The 16,414-nt window shown below is 42.8% G+C and overlaps 1 protein-coding gene across 1 annotated transcript in view; it reads right to left on the bottom strand.

The window, feature by feature from the left end:
• Positions 1–196: 196 nt before the first annotated feature.
• The window catches only part of Pdpk1 (3-phosphoinositide dependent protein kinase 1), a 68,490-nt gene continuing 52,272 nt past the window's right edge, over positions 197–16,414 (bottom strand). Inside the window, exons 11-14 of the mRNA XM_021644715.2 lie at positions 16,026–16,243; positions 6,931–6,988; positions 6,088–6,240; positions 197–5,746 (exon numbers count right to left, since the gene is read on the bottom strand). Of these exons, the coding sequence (XP_021500390.1) occupies positions 5,630–5,746; positions 6,088–6,240; positions 6,931–6,988; positions 16,026–16,243 (546 nt within the window). The 3' untranslated portion in view covers positions 197–5,629. The remainder of the gene's footprint in view (positions 5,747–6,087; positions 6,241–6,930; positions 6,989–16,025; positions 16,244–16,414) is intronic.

Below are 16,414 nucleotides of genomic sequence, written 5' to 3'. Positions count from 1 at the left end.
CAGTCCCCCGAGTTGTCCCGCCCATAGGTCCGCCCTAGTAAAGTGCCCGCCCAGGTCTCATGTGCAAGGCGGAAGTTCCGGCTTGAAAAGCAGGCCCGAGAAAACAGCTTCCGGCCAGAACAAGCCTCTAGTTCTCACGGGGATCCTCGCCTCCGGCTCCGCCCACGCCCAAAGAGGATCCAGAACAGCGAATGAGTACACTCTACATGCTTTTATTACAAGACTACCGAGCATACAAGGGAAATCCATCATCCGGTAATTACATCTAAAGCACAGATACTTGAAAAAAAAAAAAAAAAAGAAAAAATTGTTTCATTAAATTATATGATTAAACCATGACCAAATAGAAAATTTATATATAATAAAGCCAGGAAAAAAGTTGTAAAATATAGTTTACAATAATTATTCACATTCAAGGCTGTACATCAATACATACATAAACGTGGCCCCAAACATGAATTCAATCCAAATAATTCATATATTAGAATTTAAATAACAGACTGAACTAGAGGCCGACAATAGCCAGCAAATAACCTTATATAAGAATAAAAATACAAAAGTGTATATCCTAGTATCATTGCATTATCTGTTTTCATAAGTATTTTTAATTTTTGCTTTGCCTGTACATCACAGTTACAGCTACAGACCAGGTAGAGAATATTACACATGTTCTAACTGACTGCCACCAACCTGAACGACAGCAATAGACTATTGATTCATCCTACTGTACGTGGCTATGGAACAGCCGCAGCAGCTCTAAATACTGTAACAGTTTAATTTGCCAATGTCCAATCACACTATGGTTTTAATGGAGGCTTTCATCTGCACAACAACCCACTTGTAGTCATTAACCCAGATCATTAAACTGGGGTGGACTACATGGGGAGGGGAAATTTTGCCTTTTGTAAAAACTTCTGTACAGTTTGGATTCTTCATTTGGAAGAAATGAATTACAGGAAATTTTCAGGTATTCACATTGGCTAATTCATTTGCTCACCACTGCAAAAGTGCTTTGACAGAAACAGCTTCCTTCTTAGGCCACTTTTTCACAGACATTCTGATTTATAACCCTGAAGTATTAGGCCAGAAGTCAATTATGTTCAGAGGCTCTGAGAGTGGTCCCAGCCCTGTTTAATCCGTCAGGGCCTGTGTCCTACATTCTACCTAAGAGGTGCTACACTCATTAACTTATTTAATGTTTAACTCATTAACTTAGTTAATGTTGGGTTTTGCATAAAAACAAATGGAAAAAGTGTATATGGTAGCATCTTCACCATACTCAGAGTTGCTGCAGCCTCCCAAGTCTCAACTATGAGCACCCTGGGTCTATGGAGCCATGGGGAGAAGCCTTGAGGCCATCAGAGGAGGGCAGGGAGCTGATTTCTGCACATCTAGAGCCTTAGGCTCTGGCAGAGTCAAGTAACACTGAGTATAGTGCCCAGAAAAATCTCTGCTCCATGTTTCCAAATTGAGGCAACAGGCCCCATAACACAGATAAAGATAAAACAATTTGGGTGGGCAGTCTGAGCCTGAAGATCATAGTTACCTGCAGCACTGTAGCACACAGGGAGGTTTACATAAGCATCGGCTGGGATACCCATCCTCCGCAATGAAAAAGCCTGGCCACTGTGCTGTCCAGAGCCGCTGAGACCTGAGGAGGGGTGGGGCAAGAATGGAACTGTACTTTTGATAAAACCCAATCATCTACATGGTTTCTTTTCCAAGAAGAGCTTTGCTACTTTGCTTTGCTACTGATCCCCAAATGGCCCAAATGCACTTTGAGTCTGTAGACTTAATTATGAATTACCCATCAGGCATGTGGCAAGGTCAGTTCAACACTTTATCTCTGCTGTGTAGAAGCAGATTCAGTACCATCACGGATACAAAGTATAAGATTCTGAAAACATCACCAAGCACTTGGAAGCCATAGCAGCAAGGATGGAAGAGAAGTAACATGCATGGCCAGATTCTTGCAATGAAAATGAAGAAACTGGCTTGTGGAAAAATCTGTCACAAAAGAATCTGCAGCAATGATATTTTAGCATTAAAAAAAAAAAGCAGTCATAGTCAAAATTTCTTGGGAACAAGCAAGAACTGATGTGTTCAAACTCTGTAGGACACGAGGAAGGAGGGTTTGTAACTGGAATTCAGAGCATCTAAACATCAGACCAAGAAGGAGGAGTAGCTGTAAAATGAACAAATTCTTTGTGTGCCCCCCCAAAGAATACCACTTGCAGGTATGTGAGGGAGGGGAAAAATCAGAGTAAAAATCAAAGACATTTAAGTATATTCACCACAGCATTAAATAGAAAAAAAAAAAAAAACACCACACACACACACACAGAAAACTCAAAAACTATCTGAATGTTTTACAACAGGGAAACAATTGGATAACTTATAAATTTACAACCATTTGACTCCACAATTATTAAAAACGTGCTTCTGAAGAACTATTGATGGTATGGAGAAATGCTTAAGTCAAGTGGAAAAGCTGGATGCAAAATGATTAATGTTGTATGTGTTCCCAGTTTGGTTTAAAAAAGCAAACAAGGACTAAAGCTGTAGCTCCGTGGTAGAGCACTTGCGTAGCACTCCTGAATCCCCCAACTCAATTCCCAGCACTGGAACAACAAAAGCTGGGGAGAGCAGGACTTATATCAAAATGCTCACAGTGGTCTCTGAATGATGGGCCTATTTTTTTTCTTTTACTTTCAGAAAACAGACATTACTTTAAAGAAAGCACACAATTACCTACGGCCCCCTTGCTGGCACTGGGAGTCTGTGCCACACAACTGTCTGCAAGGTTACTTCAAGCTTGGATCACAAACACTAGGGTGACCCAAGTGTTTGTGATCCAAGAGGGCTGCAGCAGGCAAGGTTTCTACCAATTTCAGCCTAATACAAGCCATCTTTCTCAAAGTGGTTTTTTACTGGATTACCAGGTTATAGCTCAGAATGACAGCTGAGTCATGTCACCAACTCCCTGGAGGGGAGAGACTCAGCTCTACACGGGGATGCCCACTGCCCAGCTGAAGCCTAGAAAAACAAGTGGAAATGACCCATTCAAGCTAAGTTTCACTGTGACACCAAGAGACGGCAAGGTTCAGTGGGCTCAACCCACCGTACCTAGGTAGAAGCCAGAGAACAGTCTTCAACTTTCTACCCATCCTTGCCATTCTTAGAACATACGACTTCTGGAGCTAATAGAGCATTTCTTTCTCTCCTTACATATATCCTGAATTTACTGTTCTACACACACACACACACACACACACACACACACACACACGCAAACAGTTGTACAAACTGACACTCACATCCTCTCCTACAATGTAAGGCACCTGCACACTGGGTGATGGCTCGAAAGACAACTGGAAAAAATGAAAAGTAATCTAAGTCAGGGTAAGAAAAGAATGTGCATGGTTCTTAAAAAAAAAAAAGAAAGAAAGAAAAAAGAAAAAAAAATCAAGGAAAAGGGGACAGTAAGGACAAAGGTGACCTGGGAAGAGCTCAGCTGTTGTAGCACTAGGCAGCCATGGTGGCCACTCACTACCAGCCTAGCTGAACCCTGATTTTAGAGGTCAGGATGGTGCTTGGTAAAGCCCAGGAGGTAGTGGTGCTCTCCGGGAAAGGAAGCAACAGAGGACTCTCCCCTACACAGCCAGCCAGGCATTCTAATTCAAGCCTCGGTCCCATGTGCTCCCCTGTAGCTGTGCCCTCAGAGATGCCTTCCCTGTACCTGCATGCATGCAAGAGGCAGGAAGCCACTCTTACCCATGCAAAGGCAGGGTAATGGACACTATGAAGGCTAAATAGCAACAAGGCATGAGCAAGAATAGGAGTCCAAGGAGGAAACAGCCAAGTGTACTTAGCTAACACAGGCTCTTCAAAAACCAGGAGAAAGAGTACCCTCTTTAACTAATAGGCTGACAGCATACTAGGCCATATCTATTCCCTGGGTCCTACGGGTAGGTGAGGTCCTGCTCCTGGATCACACAATCTACCAGACTCTAAAGGAGACCTCTGTTCCCCTCCGGCACCCCTGCCATGGCATGATGGCGGGCTTCTCATCTACACCCCACCCCAGTTTAAGAAAACCACTCTTTTCGTTAGGTTTGAGAATAGACTCTTTCCCCCTCTCAGTTTGGATGGCCTCGCACACAGATAGATGGTCACTGTCGACAGAAGTGGGGTTATTTATGTGGGCATTTTGGGTCGCCTTTGTGAAAGTCAACAGAAATGGCAAAATTATTGTTGCCTTTGGGACATGAGTGTCAGAGGTGGTGCTGTGAGCAGACTATGAAGGCAGGTGCCTATTTTTCCCCACTAGATACCAAGGGCCATTCTTCAGGGACATCCTAGCCAGAGAGAGGTACAACCAAGTCCCTTGGAAGCACTCTGCAAGAAGTGCCAAAATATCCCAGGCCATCTGTATTACGGAACAAAGCACTGTCAGCTTATCATCAAAGAAGTGTCCTAATACTGGCAAAGAATGCCAACACAGGCAGGTTCAGGTGAAATGGGCTGTTCCTGTGAGCCAGACAGTGGTGACATTCTTTCCTGACAAGATCCACACTTTATGGAAGTGTTCAGCTACAGTATCAACAGGGGCAAGTGAGGCTGGGCGGGAGACTGCCACACACCCTGCAATGTTTTTCAGTCTGCCTCATTGGGCATGTGGCCAAAACATCTAAACCTGTGGAGATACTCCCAGTAGGGTCTGCTGGCCCACTTCTCCACATCCAAGCTGTGGCCCAGGCTGTATTCTCCATGGCACCTCCAGCCTTGCCCAGATTCTGGACAAGATTCTGTATCTGATATGACCTAGTTGGTGTTACCTAGGTGCTAGTATGACAACACCCCTCTGGACACTTGCTTGGCTTGGTGTCTAGTTCACTGGATAAACTGCTAGGAAGTGGAACACTGGAGCAGAGCCCAGTGAGGGCACCCTGTAACCACAGCAGCTTGCATACTTCTTACCATACAACTTGCCTCCTGTAAGGCAGGAACAACAGAAATCCTGCCACCAGAATCACACCTGACCTTAACTCTAGGGCCATACAAGGGACTCAAGGAAGGGAGAACACACAGAAGCTAAGAGCCCTGTACCCACAGTAAGCTGGTGACCACTCCAGCAGAGGAGTGAAGAGGCTCCCGGTGACAGATTCTGTAACAATTTGGGTAGGCAGAAAAAGCCAGATACACCCAGTCCCTCAGTCACAGCAGGAGCTGTGTTTACCAGGTGAGGAAGGGTAGAAGCAGGCATGCGATTCCTGTAAATGCTAGGAGGGGCTGGTGATGCCAAATCTGGCCACTGGTCTGGGCAGAAGCTGGGCTACCGTGCAAGGAGCTGGGTCTCCATGGCCACAGCAGCACATGGAAGCCACCACAGAGCACAGAGAGCAAGCAAAGCGACCCTGAATTCCTGTTTGTTGGTTATTTGTTTTGTTCTTTGTGTGGTTGGGTTCTTTTTTTCTTCTTTTCTTTTAAATAAAAAAGCTGCAAGATTTCTGCCATCTATGTTCTCCTTGAGATGGCTGGCAGGTGGTCTGGAAGGGTCCTGGGTGGCGGCCGAGCCGCACTGGGGCGGGTGTCCTGGCAGCAATAGGCAGCCCGGCCGCAGGCCACGTCACTGCACAGCAGCATCTGGATGACTCTGGTACCGCTGCCTCCAAACCTCCTGGATCTTTCTGCACCACTTGTGAGCATTCCCGCTTGGATCCATCAGGTAATATGTCCTGTTAGGCTGCAAAGACAGAGCATCTGATGTCCTTCATGGAGTCCCGTCCCCACCCAGCCTGTCTTTCTGTCAATGCTGCCAGCACCTTTCAAAGCCTGTGGCCACAGTGGGCTTCTTCACTCTGCAAGTGCAGAAACTAAGTATGTGGGCAGGTGACCTACTGAAAGTAAAAATCAGAGCATCTCCTGGACCAGTTCAGGCCTAAGTTGTTCATATACAGATCTCTGAGACACAGGAAGCTGACCTGTGTCTAGAGATGCTTCCTTGCCCAAGGCAAGGGACACTCAACAAAGATGCAGAAGCCTGTGATGACACTATAATCAGAGGCCTTATAGGGACAGACTCACCGTGTGGACAAAGAAAGTTTTAAAATTCTTGGCCTCTGGTCGGAGTTCTTGTGACCATGGAATTTCACCTTTCAAGACTTTGTTGACAGGATCAACATAATATAAATGTGGCCCTTCTGTGAGTAATAACTGCCGTCGTCTTGCAAATAAACCCTGGTAGAAATAAAATAAACAAACTGATCAAAGCACAGGACTAACTTGTAAGTAGCTCAGGGCACAGTGACTGCCAGCCTCCTTTCCATTCACCTGAGACACCACCTCCTCAGCCTAGGCCAGCATCTAATATCAGGAAAAAAGTAAGCACAGGCCTCTGCTGTTCAGCTCACAATATAACCATCATCCATGCTAGCTTCCAGTCCCTGACTCCTCAGCTCCTTAAGGCACAGAGTCTGGCCCTTGGTAGGCCAGGCCTCAGCCTACCCTTACTTCCAGAGTACACACAGCCAGGAAGGTTGTTCAGAAGCCCCTGTTAACAGAGTCTAATGTATTCTGCACTGTATCATGCCCATGAAATGTAATAAGTAACAACTCAAATCTTCTAATGAAAGGCCACTTGCTGGACTCTGAGAAATGATATATCCTTCTTAGCACAGTGGGTTGAGTATAGTACAATCATGAGAAAGCATACCCTGTGGCCAGAGCATAAATCTGGCTTTCCACATGCCCACATTGTTTTCCTGAGAGCCAGAGTATTCCTGGTTATAAAATCTAGAGATGATCTCAAAAGATCATGCCAGGATGAAAAATGTCATATCCAATAAGGCATGATAGGACCCCAGGATAAAGAACCTGTCTGAGCTAGAAGCAGTAGGAGCCATAGCATGAAGAGGATCAGGGACTCACCTTTCGTTTATCCACTGGACCCATTTTTAATATTAGATTATTTTCTACAAACTGGTGCCTAAAAAAGAAAGAAAGAAGAATGAGACACAGCAGTTCTCCAAACTCTTCCTTGTGGCCATTCCACAAGGGCTCTGTAAAATTTATATCAATTAAATCCTATCCCCACCCTACCCCACCCCACAGACACAGCCTCTCTTCAGGTCCAGGAGACAGCCCCGATGCAGTGATGTACAGATTTTATCTGTACACATGGACCAGAATCTACATTCCTGAGGTCATCTTCCAGTTGATGATATCTGCATGGTAGAGGAAGATTGGGAGACAGTGCCACAGAAACAAGATAGTACACAGCAGCAGCAGCATAATTATCTGCTTATCAAAAAAGCTACAGTGGGGCTGGCTGTGGTAGCAACGACTTTAATCCCAGCACTTGGGAGGAAGATCAGGAGTTTAACGTCATTCTTGCCTACAAATCAAGCTCTAGGCCAGCCTGGAACACTGCCTCAGAAAACAACAACAAAAAAAATATGCTAGATGAAAACTATCACAGACATTTGGATGTCACTGTAAATTAATATTAGAATCTGTAAAGTACTTCTCAAGCCAGGACACCTAAGAGTACCTAGAATCCAGAGTTCTATAGAATCAGAAATCCTTAAAAGATAGAGTCAGATGCACCTACTCTTACTACAATTTGATATGCCAAGGATGATTGGTGTCTATGGGAGCCTCCCCTCTTCTGAAGAGAAAGGGAGGAGGACGAGCGGATGGATGAGGAGGAAAGGACTGGTGTCAGAAGAGGGAGGGGAACTTGTGTTTGGCACATAAAATTTATTTATTAATTAATTACAAATAAAAATTATATAATTATAAATAAAAAATAATTAATAGGGAGGAGGGGATAGCTTCAGAGTCTCTCTTCTGATCTGAGGGTACTGCTTGGTGATATAGGGCATATTTGACATGCACCAAGCACTAAGATCCCGGAGTTTCAATCGCCAAGATAGTGATGGGTGTAAGGGGTGTCTTTTCCAACATTTCTATCATATTGATAAAACACATTTATTCATATATGTCAAGAATTCTGTCTGAGACTCTGCTGGTAAAGGCACCTGATTTCTAATTTTAATCCCTGGGAACCACATGGTAGAAGGAAAAAACTAATTTCTATAAGGTTATCCTATGACTTTTACACATATTGTGACATACATACATGGAAGGAGAAAACTAACTCCTCCAAGTGGTCCTCTCACTTCCACATATACAAACAATAAATAATGTTAAAAATTTTGAAACAATATTAGTTTGACTTACTACACATGAGCAGCATGAACACTTCACTTTTGTCGCCTCAAGAGTCAGAGGTGGCTTTAACGTCTAAGGATGTTAAAGCTACTGGGTGAAAGCTACCTCTAAAAGTACTCGCTCATAGCGCTTCTTTGCGACATTAGGATAGAAGTCATGGCCTTGTGTGCCTAGGCGAGCACTCCACCCCCGAGTTACAGCTTAGCCCTATCTGTTCCTGATCTGTGCTTCTAATATAGAAACATCACATTCTCTATCTGAAAGTGGCCTTCCTGAGGAACCAGAGCACTTACGAGACGCTTCCGGGCCCCACTACCCTCACAGAACCAACCACACTACCTTTCCAAGGCAGGATTCAGAGGCACAGGAAACAGGCCAAGGAAGTTCCTTGGTCTCTTAGTTTCAAATCACATGCACTATAGTACTGTGTAGACTTTGAAAACAACTAAGATTCTGAACAAGGTCAGGAGAGCGACCCATGAGGGAGATTGAAATACAAATTCTCCAAGGGGCATTTACTAACCAAATACACAGGGAGGGGGAAAAAAAGCTGGTTCTGAAAAGAACATTAGTAAGGAAGGTGTATTGGTACACAAGAGGTACAAAGTACAAAGATATGAAGATAACACCACAGGGCCTGCAGAAAGCGCACCTAACAAACAGACCCTAAATATGTTAACATAAGCAAAGAGTTGCAAGTAAATAAAGAATTACTAGGTAAATCACTGGAGGGGGAGCAAACAACACAGGAAGCAAAGGGTCAGTCAGCAGCCAGGGAAGCAAACACGGCCCTAAAGACAAGCACCAGCTCCGCCACCTGTTCACTCTGCAGAGTATACACTCACAGCCCCTATGTCCTCTAAGTCTTCAGGTGGGAGTGTGAGAAAGGTCACTTCTTGCCTACAGCCCAGGAGTCAGGCCAAGCAGCGCCATTAGCAACAGCAACACCACAGGCAGCTTACAACATGCTGCTGCTTCTTTATCTGCCTACATTCTTTCTCTTTCTTTCTTTTCTTCTTTTCTATCACCAACCCATACCCCCGGCTCTATCTACTTTGAAAAGATTACTTCAAAGATTCATCTGGACTTTTTCTGTGTATGAATATTCTGCCTGCTTGTGTGTCTGTACATCATGTACATGCAGTGCCTGCTGAGGCCAGAAGAGGAGGATAGATCCCCTGGAACTGAAGTTACAGATAACTGTAAGCTGTCATGTGGGTACTGGCAATCAAACCCTGGGTCTCTTAAGGGCTGAGCCATCTCTCCAATCATGTTGACTTTTTACTTTACAGTCAATTCCTACTCCTGGAGAAGCTCCAGACACACCTTAAGCACTTTTCTCCCTGGCACACTGACAGTATTATTTGAAGATTCACAGAGAGAACTACACCTGCGGCAGAGCCATAGATAACTATTCAGTTCACGGGCAGGTTCGAATTCACATCTAGCAGTGTGGCTCTCCCAAGACAGACAAACTCTGCCATCGATGCCAAAGAGATGATGACAGAGGCTAAGGAGGCCATGTCTCACCCATGGTCAACTCACAACGATGGCAATGCAAGGCTCCTAAGCCTGGTTCTCTCCTCTCCTCTCCACACAGAACACACTACGATCTACGGTCCCCAGCAGCCTCAGTGCCCTGGAGAACACAGTGCAGCTGTAGAAGCAGGAGTGGCTCCTGGCGTCCCAGACACCTCTATAGATCTGGCAGTACTTGAGTAAGGAGACCTGTGATGCTGGACAGTGGGCCCTAATCTGTTTCCAGTGTCAACAATCTAGCCGTCAGGCATCATAATATTGCTTTTTTTGTTTTGTTTCGAGACAGGGCACCCTTGGCTACCCTGGACTCACTCTATAGACCAGACTGGTCTCGAACTCACAGAGTTCTACCTGCTTCTGCTTTCTGAGTGCTGGGATTACAGGCCTGTGGCAACACATCCTGGCCATGTTATCTTATTTTACTTTTTTTTTTAAGATTTTTTTTTGTCTGCATGTATGTATGTACACAATGTGTGTGTTTGATGCCAATGAAAATCAGAAGAAGTATCGAATCCCCTGGAATTTGCTAAAAATGAACCTGTGTCCTTTGCAAGAGCAGCCAAGTGCTCTTAGCCGTTGAGCCATCTCTTCAGCCCCAGCCTCATGAACTACCCTCTATTCCAACACTCAGGGAAGCCCCATTAGCATTACTCTCTCTAGACTGTAACTACCAATGCAGAGTCCAGGAAATTTGAACTCATGCTTTCAAGTATGTACTCATCTTTGGTTTTTTGTTTTGCTTTGCCTTAGGACCTTCACAGACTTGGCTGCCCTCAACCCTCTTGTATTTGCTTTGTATATACTGAGATTACAGGGATATATCACCATTCCCAGCTGCAATTTACTTAATTAAAAACAACAAACCAGGGGGGATACAAAGTGAATAAAATGTAATTAAGAATTAAAAAAAAAAAAAAAACAAACACAATAAACCTGCCAGGCAGTGATGGTGCCACACTTTTAATCATGCACTTTAATCCCAGCACTGGGGAGGCAGAAGCAGGCTGATTTCTGAGTTCAAGGCCAGCCTGGTCTACAGAGTTCCAAGACAACCAAGGCTACACAGAGAAAGCCTATCAGAAAAACAAAAGAAGACAACAACAAAAAAACAAACCTGAACCAGCAAGATGACTTGGTGGTTAAAGGCCCTTGCCACTAGGCCTGACTTCCACACATGCTCTGTGGTGTGCACATGCATACACATACAAAAATTTATTAGTATGTACTCACATACATGTCTATAACTGATATACTCTATACTGAACCATATCCCAAGTGCCTCCTTCTTGTTTTTTAAACTGATAATTTGTTGAAATAGTTGACCTAGGAATCTGCAACAGTGTCAGTTTGATAAAGCATGTCTTCTTCAGAAAACTCGAATCTTCTGTGTGTGTGCACACACACATATGTACATGGGGAGGAGGCCAGAGGTCAATGTCAGGTGTTTCCCTCAACTGATCTCCATTGCTTCCCCCCCCCCTTTTTTTTTAAAGATTGTATGTGTATGAGTTCTCCATCTTTAGTAGTCTGAATGAGAATGGCCACCACAGACTCACATATTTGAATGCTTAAGTCACCAGGGAATGGAACTATCTGAAAGGATTAGAATAATGAGAAGGAATATATCCTTTCCTTGTTGAACAAAGTGTTGCTGGAGGTGGGCTTTGAAGTTTCAAAAGCTCAGGCCAGACTCTGTCTCCCTCTCCCTCTCTTTCTCTCTCTGCCTGCAGCAAAACTCCTAGCTATTGCTCTAATGACTGTCTGCAGGAGGCCATGCTCCCCATCATGATAATGGACTAATCTCTTAATTAAATGTTTTCTCTTATAAAAGTTGCCTTAGTCATAGTAGCTAATCACAGTAATAGAACAATGACTAAGATACCACCTTATCATTTTTAGATTTACTTATTTTATGTATATAAGCCTACATAGATACATGGGCATTATGTGTGTGGCTGGTGCCCTCAAAGGTCAGAAAAAGGTACTGGGCCTCCTGGAACTAGATCATTCATGGTTGTGAGCCATCATATGGGTACTGGGAATTGAACTTCAGTTCTGCAAAAGCAACACGTATTCTTAGCACTGACTCATTTCTCCAGGCTCTCTCTCCACAAAATTTGGAGTTCACCAATTTGGCTAGATTGACTGGCTGGCCAGCAAGTCCCAGGGATCACACTGAGAATGCAGGTATGCACTGCCACACCTAATTCTTTATGCTGGGGATTGAACTCAGGTCCTCATGCTTTCACAGCAAGGATTTTACTCACTGAGCTGTCTCCACAGCCCCTTACATCTTTTTACATTTAAGTGGTGCTGCTGTGGCAGAAAGGGAAAAGAAAAAATCTTAAGTCAATGATCCATGTGCATACTTGTATTATAAATGTTCTTTTACTTTACAAAAGCAAATATCAAAATATCAAAAGTAACTGTTTTAGATAAATTTTGCAGAAATAGTATTTTAATATTTTTAATAATATTGCAAAACAGGCCAACAAAGTTTACTTGTATTTCTATATAGGCACATGAATGTCAGGATTTTAAAGTAGTAACTTTCTAGACAATTAAAATTACAAAGTAATTATATAACAGGTATAACTGAAAATTGCCAGTTAGAGTACTGTAGAAATACTAGGATATATTAATCTCAAAAAATCTTTAAGCCATAATGCTACTACAGAAAATTCAAAGAGAATAACATATGCATACATTCTATGTACTGTTAATGTCCACCCTCCAGTATGTAATCATTGAAGAACTCCACTGCATACTAGCAACAAATAACAGTGAGAAAAGGCAAATTTTATCTTAGCATTAATATATTAATTTTGTCACAAGAAAAATAAGAAATCCCTGAAGTTCTCTGCAGAAGCATTATTTTCCACACAGATTTTTTATTTGTTTGTTTGTTTGTTTTTGAAACAGGGTTTCTCTATGTACCTTTGGCTGTCCTATAACTTACTCTGTAGATTAGGCTGGCCTCAAACTCAAGAGATCAGCCTGCCTCTGCCTCCTGAGTGCTGTGACTATCACCACCTAGCTCAAGACCTGAAATGTTAAAGAAAGGATGGAGACAGCAGGCAAGAAACTATAGGATTCCTGTTCTGCCTAACCTTCTCAGCTCCAGGCAGAGGCAAAGACCTCAGAAGAGCTGAAACACACACACACAACTGGAGATGGTGCTTCTGACAGGCTATGAGAGGAAGGGCTCCTCCATGAAGCTATAGAAAGCAGAACAGCTGGGGATTCAGCATACATAAGCCCAGGATGCCCTTACAAAACACCTTGGAACTGTACCTAGGACTGGTCAAATTATTTTGATCAAAAATCTTCCTTAAGATTACATAATGAAAGGAAATCTTTACCAGTCACACTTAACACAGGAGATCAGCATCTAGAATATATAAAGAACTATAAAATTAAATATTTAAAATATCCAAACTGCCAATCAATAAATGAATTAAGAAACTGAACAGACAGTTCTCAAAAGAAGAAACATAAATGGCTAATATATATTTTTAAAAGTATTCACCATCTTTAGCCGCTAGGAAAATGTAAATTAAAACTATTTTGAGATCCTATCTCATCCCAGACAGATAGCTACCATCAAGAAAGCATCTAATGCTGTGTGTATGTGTGTTCTCCTTTAATCCCAGCACTTGGAAGTCAGAGGCAGGTGGCTCTCTGAATTTGAGGCCAGCATGGTCTTCAGAGAGAGAGTTCCAGGACAGCCAGGGCTACACAGAGAAAGCACCGTTACTTACTGCTGTTGAGAGTAGAAATTAGAATAGAGATTTCTCAAAAGAATAAAATTACAGGGGCTGAAGAGATGGCCCCCAGGTTAAAAGGACATTTTGTTCTTTTCAAAGGATCTGAAAACAGTTCCCATATCAGATGGCTCAAAACCACCTGTAACTCCAGCTCCAGGAGATCTGACAACTTCTCTTGAATACTTCAGGTACCCACACACATGAATAAAACACTAAAATTAAAAATAGATCTTAAAAACAAAACTAAAAGGTCCATATGACCTCTTACACCACTCCTAGGATATACATAGGACGGCCACCACAGATAGTTGCACATCCCATCCGTGTTTACTGCTCCACCATTTACAACAACAAGAAAATGAAACAAGCCTAGGGTTTCATTCAAAGGGTGAATGGGTGTGATAAACTGACTTACATACACAATGGTATTTTATTCAGCAAAGAAGAAAAGTGAAATCATCCACTCACGGTAGTTCACGCCTGTAATTATAAATGCTCAGATGGCTGAAGGAGGAGTATTGCTACAAGTTCAACACAACCTTGGGCTACCCAGTATGTTCTACCTTAGTTTGGGCTACAGAATGAGACTGTGTCTCAAAAGACAAAAAGAAAAACAGTTGCAGGAAACCATGTTCTCTCATAGGCAGATCCAAGTTCAATTTGTGTGTATGTGTGCACTTACATACATGTGTGCATGTACAAGTATAGGTTGTGAAACTAGAAAGGGGACACATAAGGGCCAAAGGAAAGCCTTAAGAAAAGGGGTTCTTTTTTTTGTTTTATTTTGTTTTTCAAGATAGGGTTTCTCTATGTAGCCTTGGCTGTCCTGGACTTACTTTATAAACCAGGCTGGCCTCAAACTCACAGAGATCCAACTGCTTCTGCCTCCCTGAGTGCTGAAATCACAGTCATGCAGTACTGCACCTGGATGCTGCTAAAGGGTTCTTAAAAGGAGAATAATAAAATACTTGTATTCTGAGCTGGGCAACAGTGGCACATGACTTTAATCACAGCACTTGGAAGGCAGAGGCAGGCAGGAGGCAGAGGCAGGCAGATTTCTTTGAATTCCAGGCCAGCCAGGGCTATATAGAAAAACCCTGTTTTGAAAAAACAAAACAAAGAATACACATAATTTGAAAGTGGAAAAGAAACTACTGGCAGTAGGAGGGGTACAAACCCAAAGGTGGAAAGAGAATGGGAGGATCAATAAAAACAAAGTACATATAAAAATATCATAATGAAGCCATGTTAATTAAAAGATAAACAAATAAGCAGCTGGAGAGATGGCTCAACTTTGAGAGCATTTACAGCTCTTCCAAAGGACCTGAGATTAGCTCCCAGCACCTACATTACGTGGCTTGACACCTGTAACTCCAGGTCCAGGGGACCCAATACTTCTGGCCTCCTCACATACCTGCACTCATATGCACAAACACACATTTACACATTTTTTTTATGTATCTTTAAAAAAAGATAAAGCAAAAAAAAAAAAAAAAATCTTTTCTTCTATCCCTAATAGTACCTTAGTTAAGAGGGAGTTAAGGGACAAATTTAAACTCCCTAAAATTGTAGGTTATTTCTAGTATCTGTATTTAATTTTTCTAGAGAAAATAAGTTTTGGTGGTAAGACATTCTAGTCTTACCATTGCATGCCATTGAAAAAACTACTAAGGGTCCTCTTCCTCCTCACAAGTCTCCTGAGTCTTGTGCCTTCTCCTTCCCGCCTTAACAAGCCCTTAATTTTCCTCCTCCCATTGCACACAAATATATATTCCTGACAGACCCCACTACCATAAAAAGGTCTAAGTGTAATGGAGAAAGATATGCTCAAAATATATTATATACGTGTATAAAATTGTCAGAGAATAAATTTTAAAAATTTTAGTGGTAAAAGCATAAACATACTAGAAATAAATAAAGTCAGGCATCATGGTACACATCTTTAATCCTAGCACTTGAGAGGCAGAGGCAAGCAGATCTGTATCAATTTGAGGCCAGTGTGGTCTACAAAGCAAGTTCCAGGCCAAGGGAAGACCTTGTCTCAAAAAGAACAGTAACAACAACAACGAAAAGACCATAAAGAGAAGTGGGGTGCCAGGTAAAACACTGAAGCCCTTTAAGCAGACTTGGATGGAAAACAAGATTAAAACAGGAACAGGTTAGATGGACATTATATAGTTACAACTATAAAACAAATCCATCATAGATTGAAGAAATAAGCCGAAGAGAATGTTGGCAAAATGTGGTTTTCATATATATGAGAATAGCTTTCATATATATGAAATTTATGAAGATGTTTTAAAAATGTCGGAAAAAGTCAAAATACGTGTAATTCAAGCCCCAGCCATGAGGTCTCCTAATAGCCTCTGGGAAGGTGCTTCTTTGAAGTGCTGGAGAGGTGCAGCAGGATAACCAACCCAGCCCGTGTCTGCTCCCCATGCACCTGGATTTCTAGACAGGGCTACTGATGCCTGCAGTTCTTACCAAGGGTTTCCACCGGCTTGTTTTTCCAATAACAACCTTTTTTCATCTTCTGAAAACTGTAAGTCTAGTTCAAAAGAGTTAGTGTCCAAATCATGGATGTACTGCTCTATGTTGCTGCCCGACCTCTGGGGCAGGCTGGCATCCACCGCAGACAAAGAGTGGGAAGAGGAGGAGGATGACACCTGCATGCAGCCAAACTGGCTCAGGAGATTGTCGTACTGCAGGGAAGGAGAAGAAAGAAGTACCTTAATTTGTCTTTAAGGCCAAAGACCCCTCCCACATTGCCTGGACCCCATAAGCCACTCACAACCTGTAAGCTTACATACACTTCAAAGGCAGAGGAACTACCTATCCCTTTTGGTGTACATAGATTCTTTCATTGGCCATTG

Source organism: Meriones unguiculatus, chromosome 11, assembly GCF_030254825.1.
Source record: "Meriones unguiculatus strain TT.TT164.6M chromosome 11, Bangor_MerUng_6.1, whole genome shotgun sequence".
Classification (NCBI taxonomy): domain Eukaryota; kingdom Metazoa; phylum Chordata; class Mammalia; order Rodentia; family Muridae; genus Meriones; species Meriones unguiculatus.
Note: the sequence above shows the minus strand (reverse complement) of the source record. Positions and strands in the feature narration are given on the sequence as shown.